The 15974-nt window shown below is 40.0% G+C and overlaps 2 protein-coding genes across 4 annotated transcripts in view; one reads left to right on the top strand and one right to left on the bottom strand.

Annotated features, from left to right (window-relative positions):
* The window catches only part of gstcd (glutathione S-transferase C-terminal domain containing), a 48285-nt gene extending 37954 nt beyond the window's left edge, over positions 1-10331 (bottom strand). Inside the window, exons 1-4 of the mRNA XM_023334525.1 lie at positions 10271-10331; positions 9718-10163; positions 8298-8723; positions 5431-5697 (exon numbers count right to left, since the gene is read on the bottom strand). Of these exons, the coding sequence (XP_023190293.1) occupies positions 5431-5697; positions 8298-8723; positions 9718-10146 (1122 nt within the window). The 5' untranslated portion in view covers positions 10147-10163; positions 10271-10331. The remainder of the gene's footprint in view (positions 1-5430; positions 5698-8297; positions 8724-9717; positions 10164-10270) is intronic.
* Positions 10332-10761: 430 nt separating this feature from the next.
* ints12 (integrator complex subunit 12) lies at positions 10762-15888 on the top strand. 3 transcript variants are annotated; one of them, XM_023333996.1, is made up of 8 exons: positions 10762-10856; positions 11621-11784; positions 12376-12533; positions 12647-12799; positions 13915-14099; positions 14237-14396; positions 14492-14635; positions 15106-15888. In XM_023333996.1, the coding sequence occupies exons 3-8, from the start codon at positions 12378-12380 to the stop codon at positions 15646-15648; spliced, it is 1341 nt and encodes a 446-aa protein (XP_023189764.1). In that variant the 5' UTR covers positions 10762-10856; positions 11621-11784; positions 12376-12377; the 3' UTR covers positions 15649-15888. The 3 variants fall into 3 exon arrangements, with proteins under 3 accessions (XP_023189764.1, XP_023189765.1, XP_023189763.1); XM_023333997.1 differs by lacking the exon at positions 11621-11784 and having other exon boundaries at positions 13918-14099; XM_023333995.1 differs by lacking the exon at positions 11621-11784.
* The last annotated feature ends 86 nt before the right edge of the window (positions 15889-15974 follow it).

Below are 15974 nucleotides of genomic sequence, written 5' to 3'. Positions count from 1 at the left end.
CATTTATGTTGGCGTTGTACATTGTCCTTTTTGTACATTTTTCCTTTGGAAAAATTCATAAAGGGAGGAAAACCGGTGTCTTTGCACTTTATAAAACAACATGTAACCTTTGTCTGGTTTTGAATGAGTGTTATTTAGCCATAAAATGTCTACATTTGTCTATTCTAGCTCTCAGTTTTCTTAATATGCAGCTAGAATTGTTACTTTTGTTTTTCTTAACTTTAGTTCACTATAATTCTGTAGATTTATTTTGTTACTAGTAACAACAAATAGTCAATGGTTGCAATGATAACAGTAAACATAGATATGACTCTTTAATGGATCATCTCTATACATGATAAAACATAATGCTGATTAAGGGTCTTCCTCAAAATGACCCAAATCCACATCTTCCTGTATGACTGAAAACTCTATATGACTCTCTATATGACATTCATACCAATATAGGTGGCTCCAGCTGCCCAATAAGCCCTGAGGAAAGGTCAAGTCAAGACAAAGCCCTTCAAAGATTTGGGACTATCCTAGGAACTTAGAATTATTTACAGTTTAAAATTTTAGTTCAGTCTCTGAACAAGCTGGAGTCGTGTTCCAAAATTATCTTCAATGGTCAAGCAGAGAAGCTCAGCTCAAGCTGAGTAGCCAGCTGCACTCAAATATACTTTCAGGATTTATTTAAAAGAAAACTTTGCTGCCAAATCACTCCGTAAGGCAAAATTAAAAAAAACTTTTAGCTGAAAGAATCATAGCTTGAAGATTAACATTTCCACTGGAACACACTGCCTGTATCTGTAATCCCTGTTTTTCCAACAGCTTCCCTATGAGACCAATTACTTCAACAGAAAATCACATATTTTTCTGTTTTTGTTTTTTAAGCAGCTGACTTCCTTTCTTTTTGCTAGAAATTACTTTCTGGGTCATTCCTGCTCTCGGATTTAAAGGCTGAGTTGAACCTTAATGGAAAGAGAATCATCTTAATGCTGGGTCTGCATTCAGTTAAAAGTTTACACCTCATTGCACTGACAGTTTGACTGACGGGCATCAGTTGGTGTTAACTCATGTGAAAAAAATGAGAAAGTGACAGAGTTTATGAGCCCTTTATCATGTAGATAACAGAGAGAGAGAGACAGGAATGGCTGCCTCTGGTCAGCAGCAACAGAACGATCAATTGTCAAACTGCTCTTTCCCACACACAGCCACACAATGCACACACACGCAACGGCCAAGAAAGCACAACAGCTGCACTCCAGACAAAATAGTGGCGACATGTAGCCATCTTTCTAATCCCTCTAAGCAGAGAAAGAATGGTGGCTATTGTGTCGGTACGTGTAGGCATTCCTCTTAGTTTTAATGTCTGATTTCAACACGGCATGAAAACTGTCATTTGTGTACATCTCTGCCTGACTGAAATTTCATCTACCGACATGGCAAATATGAGACACATCCCATCCTGACCACCCAGCTCACTCCGTCTCATCCAAACTACAAAAACACTCGCCCCACCACCACCTACCCTCTTATTGCCCTCACCGTTCCTGCCACTCATAATCACACTCTTATAAAGCTCGAGCCAGCAGGAAATCACAGAAATATCTAAGCAGGGAGAGGACAGGAAGAAAGACAGACTAACAGTTAGGCCTGTCACGATAGCAAATTTTGCTGAGTGATTAATTGTCTCAAAAATTATTGCGATAAACGATAATATTGTTTGAAGACCTTTTTACACTGATTTAATGGAAATGACATAATAATGCATGCGATTTCTTGCCAAAGATAGATACACTTTATTTTCAAAAGAACACTAAACACTGGAACTGATAAACAAAACAACCAAAAATAAAACTAAAATGGTCTCCATTAACAAAAAACGCACTTGAAAAAAAAAACTAAACATAAAGTAAAAGTGGAAATAAATACTGCATTCAATCAAAAGTGTGCAGATTATGAAGTCTGTATACTATATTGCCCTTCAGTAATAATTAGATTTAAATAGAGAAGATGGGCACATCGACTACATGATGCAATAGTTCACACTACATGATTTTTTGCTCCCATTTTTCCCCTTACAACAATCTTAAAACGTTGGTCTTTCTAAGATTGTGTGGTTTGTTACGGTAGATCGTCGTTCCCGCTCTGATCTAAATCAGGGGTTTTCCCCACTGGGAGCTTTAACTCCACCTGTTGAATGTGACAGGTAGCCAATCAGAAAGCGTGGATTCTCCTCAGTGTTTTCTGAAGGGAAATTACGTCGGGGAATCCCAAACAGCTGACACGGGCAACCCGAAGTCCAGCGGACATTGGAGATGATATGTGGAAACAACATTAATGTTTATTCAACATGCAAAGAATATAGAAATGACAAGAGGAGGAGTTGGAGCGAAATTGCTACCGCAGTTGGTAAACGCGGTAACTTTTCAGCTGTTCTTCGTTAACGTGACGTAAATAGGTTATAATGATTTTCATTCAGTCAGGACTTTATGCTGACACTAGCCACATGCATTGCAGGTAGCAAAGCATTGATTAATGCCTGGTTTTAAAATTAGTTAACTGGACTTGTAGCCATTATTTTGTGCCCATTGTTGGACACCACACGGCAGGAACGAATCCGATCGAACCGTTATACCTAGGATTTCTGTCAGCTAATGTGTGGTCTGTCAGGTTTTGAAAATGGGCCGACAATCGGCCGACAGCTCTAAGATCGTGTAGTGTGCGCTGGGCTTTACACTGAGGAAATGAGGAAGGGGGTGTCCGTGGAGAGCACCGGAGTTGAGCCTTTTTTTCATTCAGTGTCATTAACAGAAAGAGAAAAAGGCCGGAAGAGACGATAATGCCGATAATTAAAATGACTTGGATAGTTTTAATTTATCGTACGATTAATCGATTTATCGTTTATCGTGACAGGCCTACTAACAGTTCACTGAGAAGGAGTTAGTGGAGTTGAGGGGAATATCTACATCTGGGAAGCTGCCTCTGCTTATTTTCTCCTGCAAAAGCTTGTTCAAATATGCAAAGGGTGACAACTTGGGTGATACAGAGCAAAGAAATCTAGAGAAGCATCTGAATCCAAGTGTGTCATCAACACTCCTTGAGGGAAGTTCACAGCACTAGAAATAGGCTGGCTGTACAAATAGAAATTGTATTTTGGTTTCTGAATACTACATTTAAGCCTGTCGCAATAAACAACAAATCAATTAATCGTATGATAAATGAAAATTATAGACCTCATTTTAATTTATCGGCTTTATCGTTTCTTCCTGCCTGTTTCTCTTTCTATTGATGACATTGGATGAAAAAAGGCTGAACTCCGGTTGCCCTTTCCACTTATCCCTCCCTTTCTCATTTTCTTAAGGGAGGAGGGAACTATTGCATCATGTAGTCGGATGTGCCCATCTTCTCTATCTAAATCTAATGATTATTGAAGGGCAATATAGTATACAAACTTCATAATCTGTACTCGTTTGGTTGAATGTAGTTTTTAATTCCACTTTGGTTTTATGTTGTGTCTAGTTTTTATTCAAGTGCATTTTTTATTAACGGAGTCTGAGAGTCCATTTTATTTTTGTTTTTGGTTGCTTTGTTTATTTTGTTTACCAGGTCCTGTGTTAAGTGTTCTTTTGAAAATAAAGTGTATTTATTTTGGCACAATGTGCTTACATTATTATGTCATTAGCATTACATCAATTTAAAATGGTCTTCAAACAATATTAATGTTTATCACAATAATTTCTGAGATTTCGCTCAGCAAAATTTGTTATCGTGACAGGCCTGACTACGGTACATCATTTATTTTATAAAAAAGACAATTATCTAGAAATGCACCAATTAATAAATATATTTTTTCTCACTCCCAAACACATCAAAACTAGGAATTCCAACCAGTTTTTGTCAATAAGCAACAACCAAGAGCATGTTCTGTGATGCACCTTTTTCTAGATCAACAATCAGATAAATGTTATTGACATATACTTATTTACAAAAAACTGGGATAGCACAATTTCTTCATTTTCTTACCGTCAGCATTACTTCAACTGACAAGATCCACTGAGTACTGAAACATCCATTTTAAAAAAAAAGCACTCATTCAAACAATACACACGTTTTAACCGATTTTATAACCTTCCATCTTCATCAAAACTTGTTTTGTAAAAACTTCAATTATTTTCACTCCTGGTAAAGATTAAAAAGTTTAAGTGCTTTTTATTGGTTGAGATGGTGGGGAAAGGTGGGCTGTGCAGCATAATCTACTACTACTATTTCACAAGGTCGGAGCATAAACAGAGAGCAATCTTTGACCAATGCTCTTTGCTGTCTTCTCTTAGCTCACCACACTGGACACTGAAATGGCATCATTGAATGAGTGTCTTTTGAACCGTCTCTCTGTTGATTTGCACCAGATTCCAGTTGAACACCAAGTGAAGACCCATTTTCAGTTCACTTAGTAAAATCCTTCAGGTTATTACTCACAACGTCCTATTTTCAGAATTAATAAGATCAATGCCTGTCTAGGCATCGCGGGGTAAACAAGCCCAGAGAAATCATGTGTCCTCCATCATACTTAACACTGGGTATGAGGTGGCTTCTCCACAGATTTATTATGTTTTCATGCCACCACCACCTGGGGAGTTTGTTGCTGAAAAGCTCAATCTTCCCTTTCCAGGCATGCTTCCCTAATAATGGGTTGTGAGGCAGCATCTACTAGTAGCTGTGAAACTTTGTGATCCCAAGATGTCTTTGCTACAATTCTCTGAGAATGTTTAGAGATTTCTTACCTGCTTCCCCATCCTGCCCACTGTGTCTGGTGGCAAGAAAAACAGAGGTTTTCTTCCACCCTAGTGACCACAGGCTAAAAGAAATTGACCTCTGTGTCATTTTTATACCCCAGAAAAACAGAAAGTCATGAATTTCTGATTAGATGGTCCTGAAGCCTCTGATCCACTTTAAAAAATTAAGTATAAACCAAAAATTTTTTACTTACATTTATTCGAAATGCGTACGTTATAAGAACACATTTAACTACAAAATAAAAAATATATATTAAAAAATAATGGTTGGATATTTTTTCCCCAGAGATTATGCTGCTGCAGAAAAACTTTAATTTCTTTTAACACATCCTTATCAGGGGTGACCAAAACTGTAACTAGCAGATTAAATGTTAATTTTGTTACTCCTTCACATTTTTTAAAACAGAAGGAGAAGAAGGACACAAAGTCAGCAATCTATGTCTGCCAGAGGCTTAAATATTAGTAGTCCTTAAGGTGCAACAACTAACAGAATAAGCAGCCATGAATCTTCTGAGGCTATTAAACCACCACCCAACAAATCACACGTCTGTTTGCTGAGGGGAAAATGGGAGGGCAGTCTCTTAAATTTCCTGTCATGCACAAAAGCAAAGCATTTGGGAATCACAGAAGCAAAGGAAAGGTAATTATTTACTTTGAGTTTAGTCATTGTGGGCCTCGGACCGCCGACGAAATGAAGGTTTGGGGTCACCTCCTGTCCCTCTGCAGGCAGCAGGTCATCAAGGTTCTCCTGTTGCGGTGGCCCAAAGAGGCAGGGTGTTGGAACCTGGACTTTGGACAGCGTGAACCCACAATCCTCGGCTGCTCGAAGGACTCCGGGTACTTCCTGAACGCGACCGTACCAGCGCAGGAGATGGGGGAGATGATGCAGAGTGCTCGGTGTGTGGGCTTGGAGTGAGCACTATTAAAGAGGAAAAAAGAGGGGAGATATTGATTTAGTGAATTGACTGGTGTGTCATGTCTATCGAAGCGAGAGGTGAAGTTCCACAAAAAACTCACTCATCACGTTTCTGTACAGACAAACACACTCGAGGGGCCGGCAGGAGAAGCATGAAAACAGAGTTGGCAGCTGGGGGGGGGCAGGACGGAGACACAAACTGAGAGAGACATTATAACAGAAACTGCATTTGACTGCGTGTGACAGAAAGACGACACGCAGAACGGCGGACGAGTGAGAAGGAGCCACTGGGAGCCGTGGACAGTCGTTAAAAGGAGACATGCTACGCTGAGTGTGAAACTGGAAACCAGTGGAGCGCAGCTGACTGCTAAAAGCCTCGATGTGAGGACTTCAGCTCGTTCCCACAGTGGACAGATAGTTGGAGACAGCTGACATGTGAAACAAAGGTTTGGACTCGGGTTTCTGCTTGACAGCACAACGTCCAAGATTAATAATTTACCCGTCCTGTTTCAAAGTTGCGTGTCAAAATATCTTAATAGTTGAACAAATAAATTAATTTAAACTCATTTCTGTATGTCAAAATTATTAATCAGAGGTTTAGCAGAAACCTAGACTGATTTTTTTTTAAAACCTACATCTGAAACATTACGCATCATAAATACTTAACATCAAGCAAACTGTAAATTTTCACTGTGAAACAAAGTGGTGGCATCTTCATACTGTGGGAAAGTGGGTTTTTTCCCCCCATCAGAGACAAGAAAGCCAGTCATATCCCTGGGGTGGAGGTTCAACTTCGATTAGATTCACTGTTCTAAATATTCAGCCAGAGTTCAAAGAAAAGTTAAGATGAAAGTAAATTCCTGTGTTAGAATGGTGCAGAATGCAGAGGTATGACTTGGACACATTTATTTATTTTTACACATTGACTGACTGAGGCTGAGCTGTTTTGCAAAGAATGGGAAAGATTTTGTCTCTAGATGAGCAAGGACGGATGAGACACACCCAAAAAACATGCAGCTGTGATAGGAGGTCAGTGTAATTCTAAGAAGTTTTTATTTTAGGAGGGCAGAAGGCAAATGCAAGCAACACTTTTAAAACTTTTATTTAGATCTTTTTTCCCCAAAAACACACACCCTTTTCCTTCCACTTCTCAGTTACGTGGCCCTGTGTTGCCATTTTATTTAAAAACCCAATAAAATACCTTGACGTTTGTGTTTGACAAAGTGTGGAAAGTTTCACATGTTAGATTTTGCACTTCACAATCTAACATAATGAAAATCAGAGCTTATTAAATAACTTGAGATTTTAATCAAAGCATTCTCATTTCACCCAATCTCTGAAAAATATTTAATTGTCAAACTGTTACTGATTATTGCAATGTTGATAATGAGCAGTAATTGTTAATTGCTGATTATTTTTAAAAAATTCCAAATGTTTTTTTTTTTCCTTCATTTTTTTTTATCATAATTTGACCAGCATGCTTTGTGATCTTAGTTACTAAATCTATCAGTCAAGTGTGTGCATCAAGTGCAGTGAAACCCTGACCGGCCAAAAATATAGGCATAAAAAATGTCCATGCATGGCACAGAAAATACAATATTCTATCTAATATTGCATCCAAGTTACCCTTCATGATTGCAATATTGCACACAATAATACTATGATTTGATGAATTGCGCAGCTCCACTACATAAATATTCCCTGAGTAAACCTGGTCAATATTCTGTGCATGCCACTCTGGTCTATGGTAAAAAAAAATAAATAAACATTAGTTTCTGTTACTTTAAATGCAAATTGTAAAAAGAGATTATTCTGAGTAATGAATATTCAGCATTTATGAGCTTCAGCTCTTGAAGTTCTGATTGAGTTTGAAGTTTTCAGGCCAGCATAAGACCCTGCCATGATGATCTGTCAGAGAGAGAAACGTGCTCTCAGATGAAATGCATGTCAGCCTGCTGCATTTCAATAGAATCCCTCCCATATAGTGTTATCAGTTTCTGCCAGGTGGCCCAGGACCACCTGTGAGAGCCAAAATGTGCCAGGTCTGATGCAGTGAGTCTCCTTGATTTGACTTTCTGCCTGAATGCGTCTGAAAGGAGGCTGCTCACCATGACCGGAGTGTCGGAAACCAGACGTCGGACATTATTTCACAAGTCATCATCATAAAGATGTCAGAGACACGGTGAATATGTATGCAACTGGAGTTGTTTGGCACAGATGGAAAAATGTGCATGATGACACGAGTTTTGGATGGTAGCGATTAATGTCTTGTGGCACGATGTCGCAGACAATAGTGTGTGTGAGAATGGGCGAACGAGAAACAGATTGTAAAGCACTTAAACTCCTATGAGTGTGGATTACTTGCCCACATAACAGGTGTTGTACGAATACAAACTGCTATTAAACAAAGTGTGTCATTATATCAAAAGTACTCAGCTAATTGCAGTAAAAATGGCATGAAATTAACTTCTGGCATGCGTTCATTGAAATAAAAAGTGCAATTATCTAAGATAAACACCAAAAATAAGGCAATTATTAAGAACAAATCACTGCTCAAAGTGGTAATAAATCCTTCTTTATACCATCAAGCCAGAAGGCCTTACCAGATAGTGATGAATGCAGGGCAGCAGCACTACATCAGTCAGAGTGAAGTAAAGTCCCTCAGCAAACACATGCTCCAGTTCAGGTAGATCTGTCGTCTTCACTTTCCTGATCTCAGAGTTCTCTCTAGTGGTTCCTGCTGGAACTGAATCCACTGCCAGTTTGGCCAGAGCCGCCCTGAGCTCGAGTCCTTCAAGTTCGGGTTTTCCCTCGCCTTCAGAAGTGCCGTTCTTTTGCCTTTGTCTCTGCTCTTGAAGTTTCTGTCTCCGGATTTTGTCATCGTTGTGTACTTTGACGGGCTCGGCAAGTCGTCGCTCGAGGGTAACAATAGCAGGAGGCAGCAGCTGGGCCTGTTCTGTGGGTTTCTGGAGGTGATCCTCGACTGCAGAGGGGATGCCCAGTTCACACAGTCTGGTCCATTTGCTCACCTGATAGCAAGGAACGAGGAGATCAGATGATAAGATAATACAGAACTCTCCTTAAAATAAAAAAATTAAAAAAAACCCTGAGAATTAGTAAGAGCTGTCTACGCTTAAGATTTGTTTTAAAATATGCACTTCTCACAAGAACTTAGACATTTTGCCTTCAGGTGAAATTTAAGAAAGAGCTAAAACGTTCACGCTAATGTGATTCATCATTAAAGTAGGGCCTTTAAGTAGAAGCATCTTAAACGGAGCAAAAGCCAGCAGCAGTGCTGGTTATGCTAGAACAAAAAATAAAAACATCTCTATAACTTGTCACGTGCCCTTGAGCATCAATTACAGCTTGACAACGCCTCGCACTGTTCACAAGTCAACTTATTGTATGCTGAGGAAAGGCATCCCACTCTTCTTGAAGGGCGCCCCTCAGGTCATTGAGATTCTGAGGTACCAAACTGTGATTCAACTGATCCAAGCGGTTATCTATGAAATTCAGGTCTGGAGAAAGTTCAGGTTACTTCATTCAAGGTACTTCAGTCAGTGATTCCCCAATGATGTGACCTCAATGTTGTTGTCCATCAAGATGGAATTAGGCCTGTTTTGTTCATGAACCGCTAAAATAACTGGATAGATGATGTTTTTCAGGTAGTATGGGTCCTGTACAATTCACAATAGTGTAGGACAGTTCTCTATTGACTAAATACATCTGCCCACACTATAACACCACCAGCACTAAGAGATGATGGTGTGTGATGGGCTCAAGAACAACATTCAGAAACAGCCAGTCAGCAGTTTCTGCAGGATCCTGTTAATCAACCATTCATTTGGTTCAGGTGTGCTGGACAGGGGAAGTTCAAATAGTCTATGACACAAGAACTGCTCTCAATGTTTCACTTGCACAATCCTTTTAGTTCCATTTTTAATAAAACCACAGTCACTGACATAGATGTGATTCGTGTCAAGCACTTTATCCGGGTGAAATTGTGATACATTTCCAACTAACCTCTGCACAAGCTTTCAGACACGTTTTCTTAAACCCCAGCAGCTCCTGCACATCCTTCCTGGAGGGGTCAGCCTCGATGGTTCTGATGATGATGTGCCTGAGGACCACCGCCAGCCCAGCCCGGCAGAGCCGCCCGCTCTCATCCACGGCAGCCGGGAGACGGCAACCCCTCACCAGCCGCGGGAGACCCTCCGGGGAGAGAAAGTCGCACACACTCAGAGACTCTGGGAGGTGAAACCTCTGGGATTCGGGAAAGCTTTTGTTGTTGCTGTCTCTGCGAACCAGGAAGACTTTGAAAGACTTGGACTCGCAGTAAGACAGGAGGAATAAGACGATGGAGGTGTGCAGGGGCAGACGCGGCTCCTCGTTATGGGAACAGACTTCTAAATAGAGGCAGGGATGCAGTTGCTCTGCTTCAGAGTGTTTCATTTTAAATGGAGTCAATGCTGTGAAGTAGAACGAAAGATATTTGTTTTGCTTACAAGTCACAACCTATTTACATATCTACGCGCCAAAATGCCAACTTCAACACGATACATCAAAAAATACTTACAAACACTAGTTACACATGGTTCCTGAACGTTCACAACAGAGCTTCTTCTTCCTCTGCAGGAAGCTAACATAACACCACAGTGCCCTCTGCTGTGAATAGTGGCAACAACAATAAACTCTCTTTACCTACACTTCCCATAGAAAATCTATGGAGTATTTTCTAGCAGAAGATTCTTTTTCAAAAGAAGGTTCATTTTTCCTGAAAATTTGAATTTCGGATTTTCATCATCTAACTTCTAGTCATAAGTGAACGACCTAAATGTAAAGCAGGTATGTGTGCACTATCACTTTTACTTTCTGAATTGAGTTACAGGCAAAATGCAACTTTTTGATTACTCTCTTTATTGAGATGCACTGACACAGTTTAAGTAATAACAAAGTAAGAACATTTCTGCAGCGGCGGTTTCTGATATGCGCCAGCTTTAAAAAAGATACCACTTTTTTTTCATATCGTTCCGTTTATGTCTATTCCGGACTTCTTAGGCGGTCGCACCAAAACGGCTTCTATAGGACGTGTTGCTCAATCTTCCGTTGATCGGAAACCGAAAATATTCTGATATCGTTAAAGAGAACCACAACAGTCTCAGGTAAGGCTGTTTAAAAGATAACTTTACTGAGCTCACAACGGCTTTTATAAATGTCGTTTTTATTGTGAAGGTAACTTTAGCTCCGCACTGCTACCATAGCTCCTTTCAGTGTTACACAGCCATCAATATTGGTGGAAACAAAGATCTGTCTGGGTTTCGGCAGTTAAAATCCTTAGCATTAAACATGAGGCATTGGTACTGCTATATTACAGTAATATAACGTGGTGGTTAATGTGTGTCTGAGGAAGTGCGCACAACCTGTTTCCTCTCATTTGTTCTTCAATCTTTTTATAAATAGGAAGTTTTTCTAATTGAAATGGCAAAATATGCTCAGTTACCTGCAGAAAACTCGTGGCCAAGTACTCCTGACGAGAAAAGGCTATCTTTCACGAATATTATATATTAATAATATTATGTATCAAGTGAAAAATGGTAAAGAAATGTCAGTTTAAATTCCTTTGAGAGACGTGATAACTGCGAAGTATTCTTCATGCCATTTTAAGGTGGTATTTCCTCCAAGTTGAAAGTCTTACAAACTAATAGTTTTTCTTTCAGGATTGCCATGTATTCAGCTCTATCCATCTTCCCATCAGCTCTGAACAGTTTCACTGACCCTGCTGAACAAAGCACCTCCACAGCATGATTCTGCCACCACTTTGTTTTATTGCAGGGAGGATGTGATCAGGATGGTGTATGGTCCATACAGTCTCAATTTTAGTCTCCTCTTGCTTGTTGCAGTCACTTTCTTTACTTCCTCCTACCAGAGAGGCCATATTTGAGGACACAATAATGGAGTGCCCAAGCCCAGTCCTTGAGAACTACTATCCGGTGTATCCCTGCTCCAATACATGTGAATCAAATGAATGCTCATTACCAGGCCTCTGCAGAGCTGGATGAGATGCTGAGGGAATTCAGACATTTGATTCAGGTATGTTGGAGAAAGGTTGCATGACGGTTGCTCTCAAGGACTGAACTTGGGCGCCTCCTGGAATAATTGAGAATGATAATTGGAATAATTGGTTGCACTGCATTTTATTTAGGTGTGTCTGAGCCAAAGAGAGTGAATAGAAATGCATGCCACACGTTCAATTTTTATTTGTTAATGTTTTGATTTCTTGCCATGTGACATTATTTTAAATAAAATAAAGTCCATGTATTTCATGTAGATGATCTTAAGTAGACTAATAACTGAATTCCCATGAAAACTGTTGTCTGAAATGCTTTTCAGGCCTGTAATGTGGGATGATTTCCACATTACCTGAGTTTCAATAATATATATTAGCGTTCATTAAAAGATGTGTGCTTTAGAAATTAGCTAATCATTAAAAACTTTTTGCATCCCGAGATAGAAAATGCTGTCGTGCCTATTAACCATAATTTATCTGCAGCCTCATTATTCTAATCACCATATCTGTGCTCTGGTAGAAGATGTTCAGGTGCTTGACAGTGGGAACCGCCCTGCTGCACAGCGCTGTAAACGTTTTCAAACTGAAAGCTGACAATGTTTCCCGCTTTGCAGCCATGTCTGGACCTGTCAGCTTGGAGTTGGATCCACTCTTTCTAAAGGGACTGAGTTATCTGCACTCAAAGAGCAAAGATTCAGCCGAGAAACTCAAAGCTCTGCTCGACGAGTCCCTAGCAAGAGGAAGTGACTCGTCCTACCGGTCCTTGCAGAAAGTAAGAAATATGTCTAGAAAGTCTATTTTTACATTCTTATGTTCTCTTTGGGTTTCATAAGAATGCATTGTGTTCACAGCTAAGCTCTAGTGTTTTCTGTGTTTAATCCCCAGGAGGTGGAGGTGTCAAAGGTGTCTGTGTCCAAGCTGAGCTTGAGTAAACAAGATTCCAAGTCATCAGGTTCGTCTTCTAACAGCAGCAGTGGAAGCAGCAAATCCAGCTCTGAGAAGAGCAAGAAAGATGTGGAGAAAAGGCCATCAGAAAAGGTACAGAGGGGAATTTTTTCACAACGATCTAAGGTTCAAAGCTTCAAAGTCTTTCACTTGACCAGCATTCAGAAGCTCCTTACTACAGCAATGCCATCAGGGTTGTGATGTAAGCGGATTCTCCAGTGGTGCTATGAATGCTGGGAGGTTTGGTATAGTTAGTCCTTCTTTCTCAGAGTTTGTCCGAAACTTGGGGAACTGTGTGATGCAAACAGTTTTCATATGGTTCGCTCAGACTATAGATGTGGAATAAAGAACTGAATAAACAGAAAGAAAAAGAATAAGTCCCTTTTGGAATATCAATCTATTACCATCACAAAATAATTTTTAAGAATAAATGCCAAATAACTGAACAATAACTTTACTTTAGTATCTGTTTATGCATTTAATAAGGAGGATACTTATGCCACATGTAGCACTTTAAGCCACAGTTTTGCCTTCAGCAACTGAAAAGCAGTTTGATGTTTGCCAACAAGCTACGTCAGAGTATTGAGTAAAACTTGGTGTCATCTGCGCTTTGGTTGTAGATATAGTCTTACACTTGTTCTTAATAAAAAAGAAAAGTAAAACAGAGCTTACAATTAATTGTTGGGGGATCCCTATTTAAATCTTTGAAACACCAGACTGGAAAAGCACCTTCAGTCTGAAAGGGAGCTTCTAAGCCTTCCTGAAGCCCAATTTAAGATGTTAATGTCAACGTAGTGTTGCTTCTATTATTATTATTATTATTATTATTATTATTATTATTATTATTATTATTATTATTATTATTAATTGTAGATTCAAGTTGTCCTGGCAAAAAGTATAAAGTTATGATATAAGGAAAATATTTTTTTTTTCACCAACTTATTTATTAAGGAGAGAACAAAGACAACCTTCCATGTTATCTAAAGAGTCTGGATGTGTCCAGTTCTGAATGAGAGTTGGTGACTTTGGGATTACCTTTACTTTTTAGCAGTTTAATCGTCATCCATAAATAAATGTTTCCTTTTTGAAGTGCTATGTTATAATGACATTTTGAAGTTTTGTTGAATAGTGCTTGTTTAAGTTGCTTGACAAGCACAAAAGTCAGATTTGATTGTGAAATTAAAATCTTTGTGTTATTTTCTGTAAAGCAGGTCAGGGTTGACCTCAGTGAAGTGGATCCCCCGAAAAAGCCTCGCCTGGAGAAACAGGAGAATCGTTCCTCTCCCATCACTGTTCAGACGAGCAAAGACCTGCTGCCAAACATAAGTGACTATGATGAGACTAATGCTGACGACTTTGCCATGGAGATGGGTCTGGCTTGTGTGGTTTGCAGGTACATTTTAATCCTCTTGTTTTTTATGGCGGATATAATAATTCTTAATTTGATGTCAGGATATTTTGAGGACAGATGTCAGGATATTACTGCCTCGTCATCACATTTTAACTTGTTGTGTTTTTAATGTCAATCAGACAAATGACTGTAACCATGGGAAATCAGTTAGTGGAGTGCCAGGAGTGTCATAATCTCTATCACCAAGAGTGTCATAGACCTCAAGTGACGGATAAAGAAGTTAACGACCCCCGGCTCGTGTGGTACTGCGCTCGCTGCACCAGGCAAATGAAACGCATGGTAAAGAAAATAAGCTGCTCCAGTGTTTCACTCCATTGTTATGTTATCAGCATCTGCTGCACCGGTGCCAAATTAACATATTTATTGTTGTTTAGGCCCAGAAACCTCCACAGAAACCTTCCCCTGCGTCCGCATCATCCACACCTGTTGTAAAAGACACTGTGGTGAAGAAGACTGACCTCAAACTAAAAACCGATACGACCAACACCTTCCAAGCTTTCAAAAGAACAGAAGTGAAGGTATGTGGGGTCTTAGAAGCTTGTGTCAGACCCTTCCTGTGTTGATTTTGCTTTATCATTTAGATCATTATCCTGATAAATGATGATTACTGTTTTCTCATAAGATAAGACAAATCTTTATTGTCATTGTCACAAGGACAACGAAATTCAAAGGGTGCCATCAGTCGGTGCACATGCCCAAAACAAAAAATAACTGTCTCACAATTCACACACAACGCAAGAATCAACAAACAACTGGCAAAAAAAAAGAAAAATAAGAACAGCCATAACAGATCATAAATACATCATTTTTGATGATTAATGGTTGTTTTTGATAGTGGTTGTAGTAGTGGTTGGACTACATCCTTTACATCATTCATTTGGTAATTATTTCCAAAACAGCAATGCATTATGGGATGGGATGCAAATAAAATCCTATCAGATATTGCTCCCTAACAGTTAGACTCTTTGTTTTCTATCATTTCCTGCAGCCTCCGGCCACATCAGCCAACCCCACCAGTACCAACTCCTCCTCCCCAGGCAGTGGTCTCACTGGCTGGGCTGCGTTTGGTGCCAAAACAAACCCGTCTGCTCCTGCCACTTCCAAACTTTCCTCCTCCGGCCCGAGCGGGAGCAGCAAGACTTTGACAGCTCCCTCCGGTCAGAAACCAGTGGGTTTGTCAGGACTAGCAGGAGCCAAATCGGGACTTGGTGCAAAGGTTACTGGGAGCAGCACTGGAAACGGCTCCAGCCAGGCAACTCTGAAACCTCCCCCACCTCTAAATCTAGGTAAGCAGACACTTAGCCGCTCATCTAGCGGTGAGAGTCAAGGGAAAGGCTCTTCTTCATCTGGAGCAGGTTCACCAAGCAGCTCACAGGCGGCGGCTGGGGGGAACGGAGGGAATAATGGAGGTAATGGAAACAATGGGAACGGCTCAAAGGGCACACCGACTTCTCAGGAGTCCCAGCTTCATGCCATGAAACGCCTGCAGATCTTGAAGAAAAAAACAGCTCAGAAGAAACTGAAGAAATAAGTCAAGGTTGAGAGACATGAACCTTGAGAACAGAGGATGATGTGAGGAAGTAGAACGTAAACATGTAGATTAGAGCATCGTGTTTGCACAAGGAGTCACCATCATCCAGTCACATACTTGAACTTCACTGTGTGTTAATGCTGCTGGATTCTGTGTGCCTCTTCTGTCCTAACAAAAGCGACCAGTGAGCAAAGTGTCACTTTTTAACAACCCGGTAAATAAATAATCTCTTCACACAAACTGGCTAAATCTGTCACTTTGTAAAGGGTTCCTACACATTCTAGAAAACATTATTTTGATTTTAGTATTTTTAAGTCTTGATAATT

The sequence above is a fragment of the Xiphophorus maculatus genome, chromosome 5 (genome assembly GCF_002775205.1).
Source record: "Xiphophorus maculatus strain JP 163 A chromosome 5, X_maculatus-5.0-male, whole genome shotgun sequence".
In the NCBI taxonomy this organism is placed as follows: domain Eukaryota; kingdom Metazoa; phylum Chordata; class Actinopteri; order Cyprinodontiformes; family Poeciliidae; genus Xiphophorus; species Xiphophorus maculatus.
This window is presented reverse-complemented; position numbering and strand designations above follow the sequence as displayed.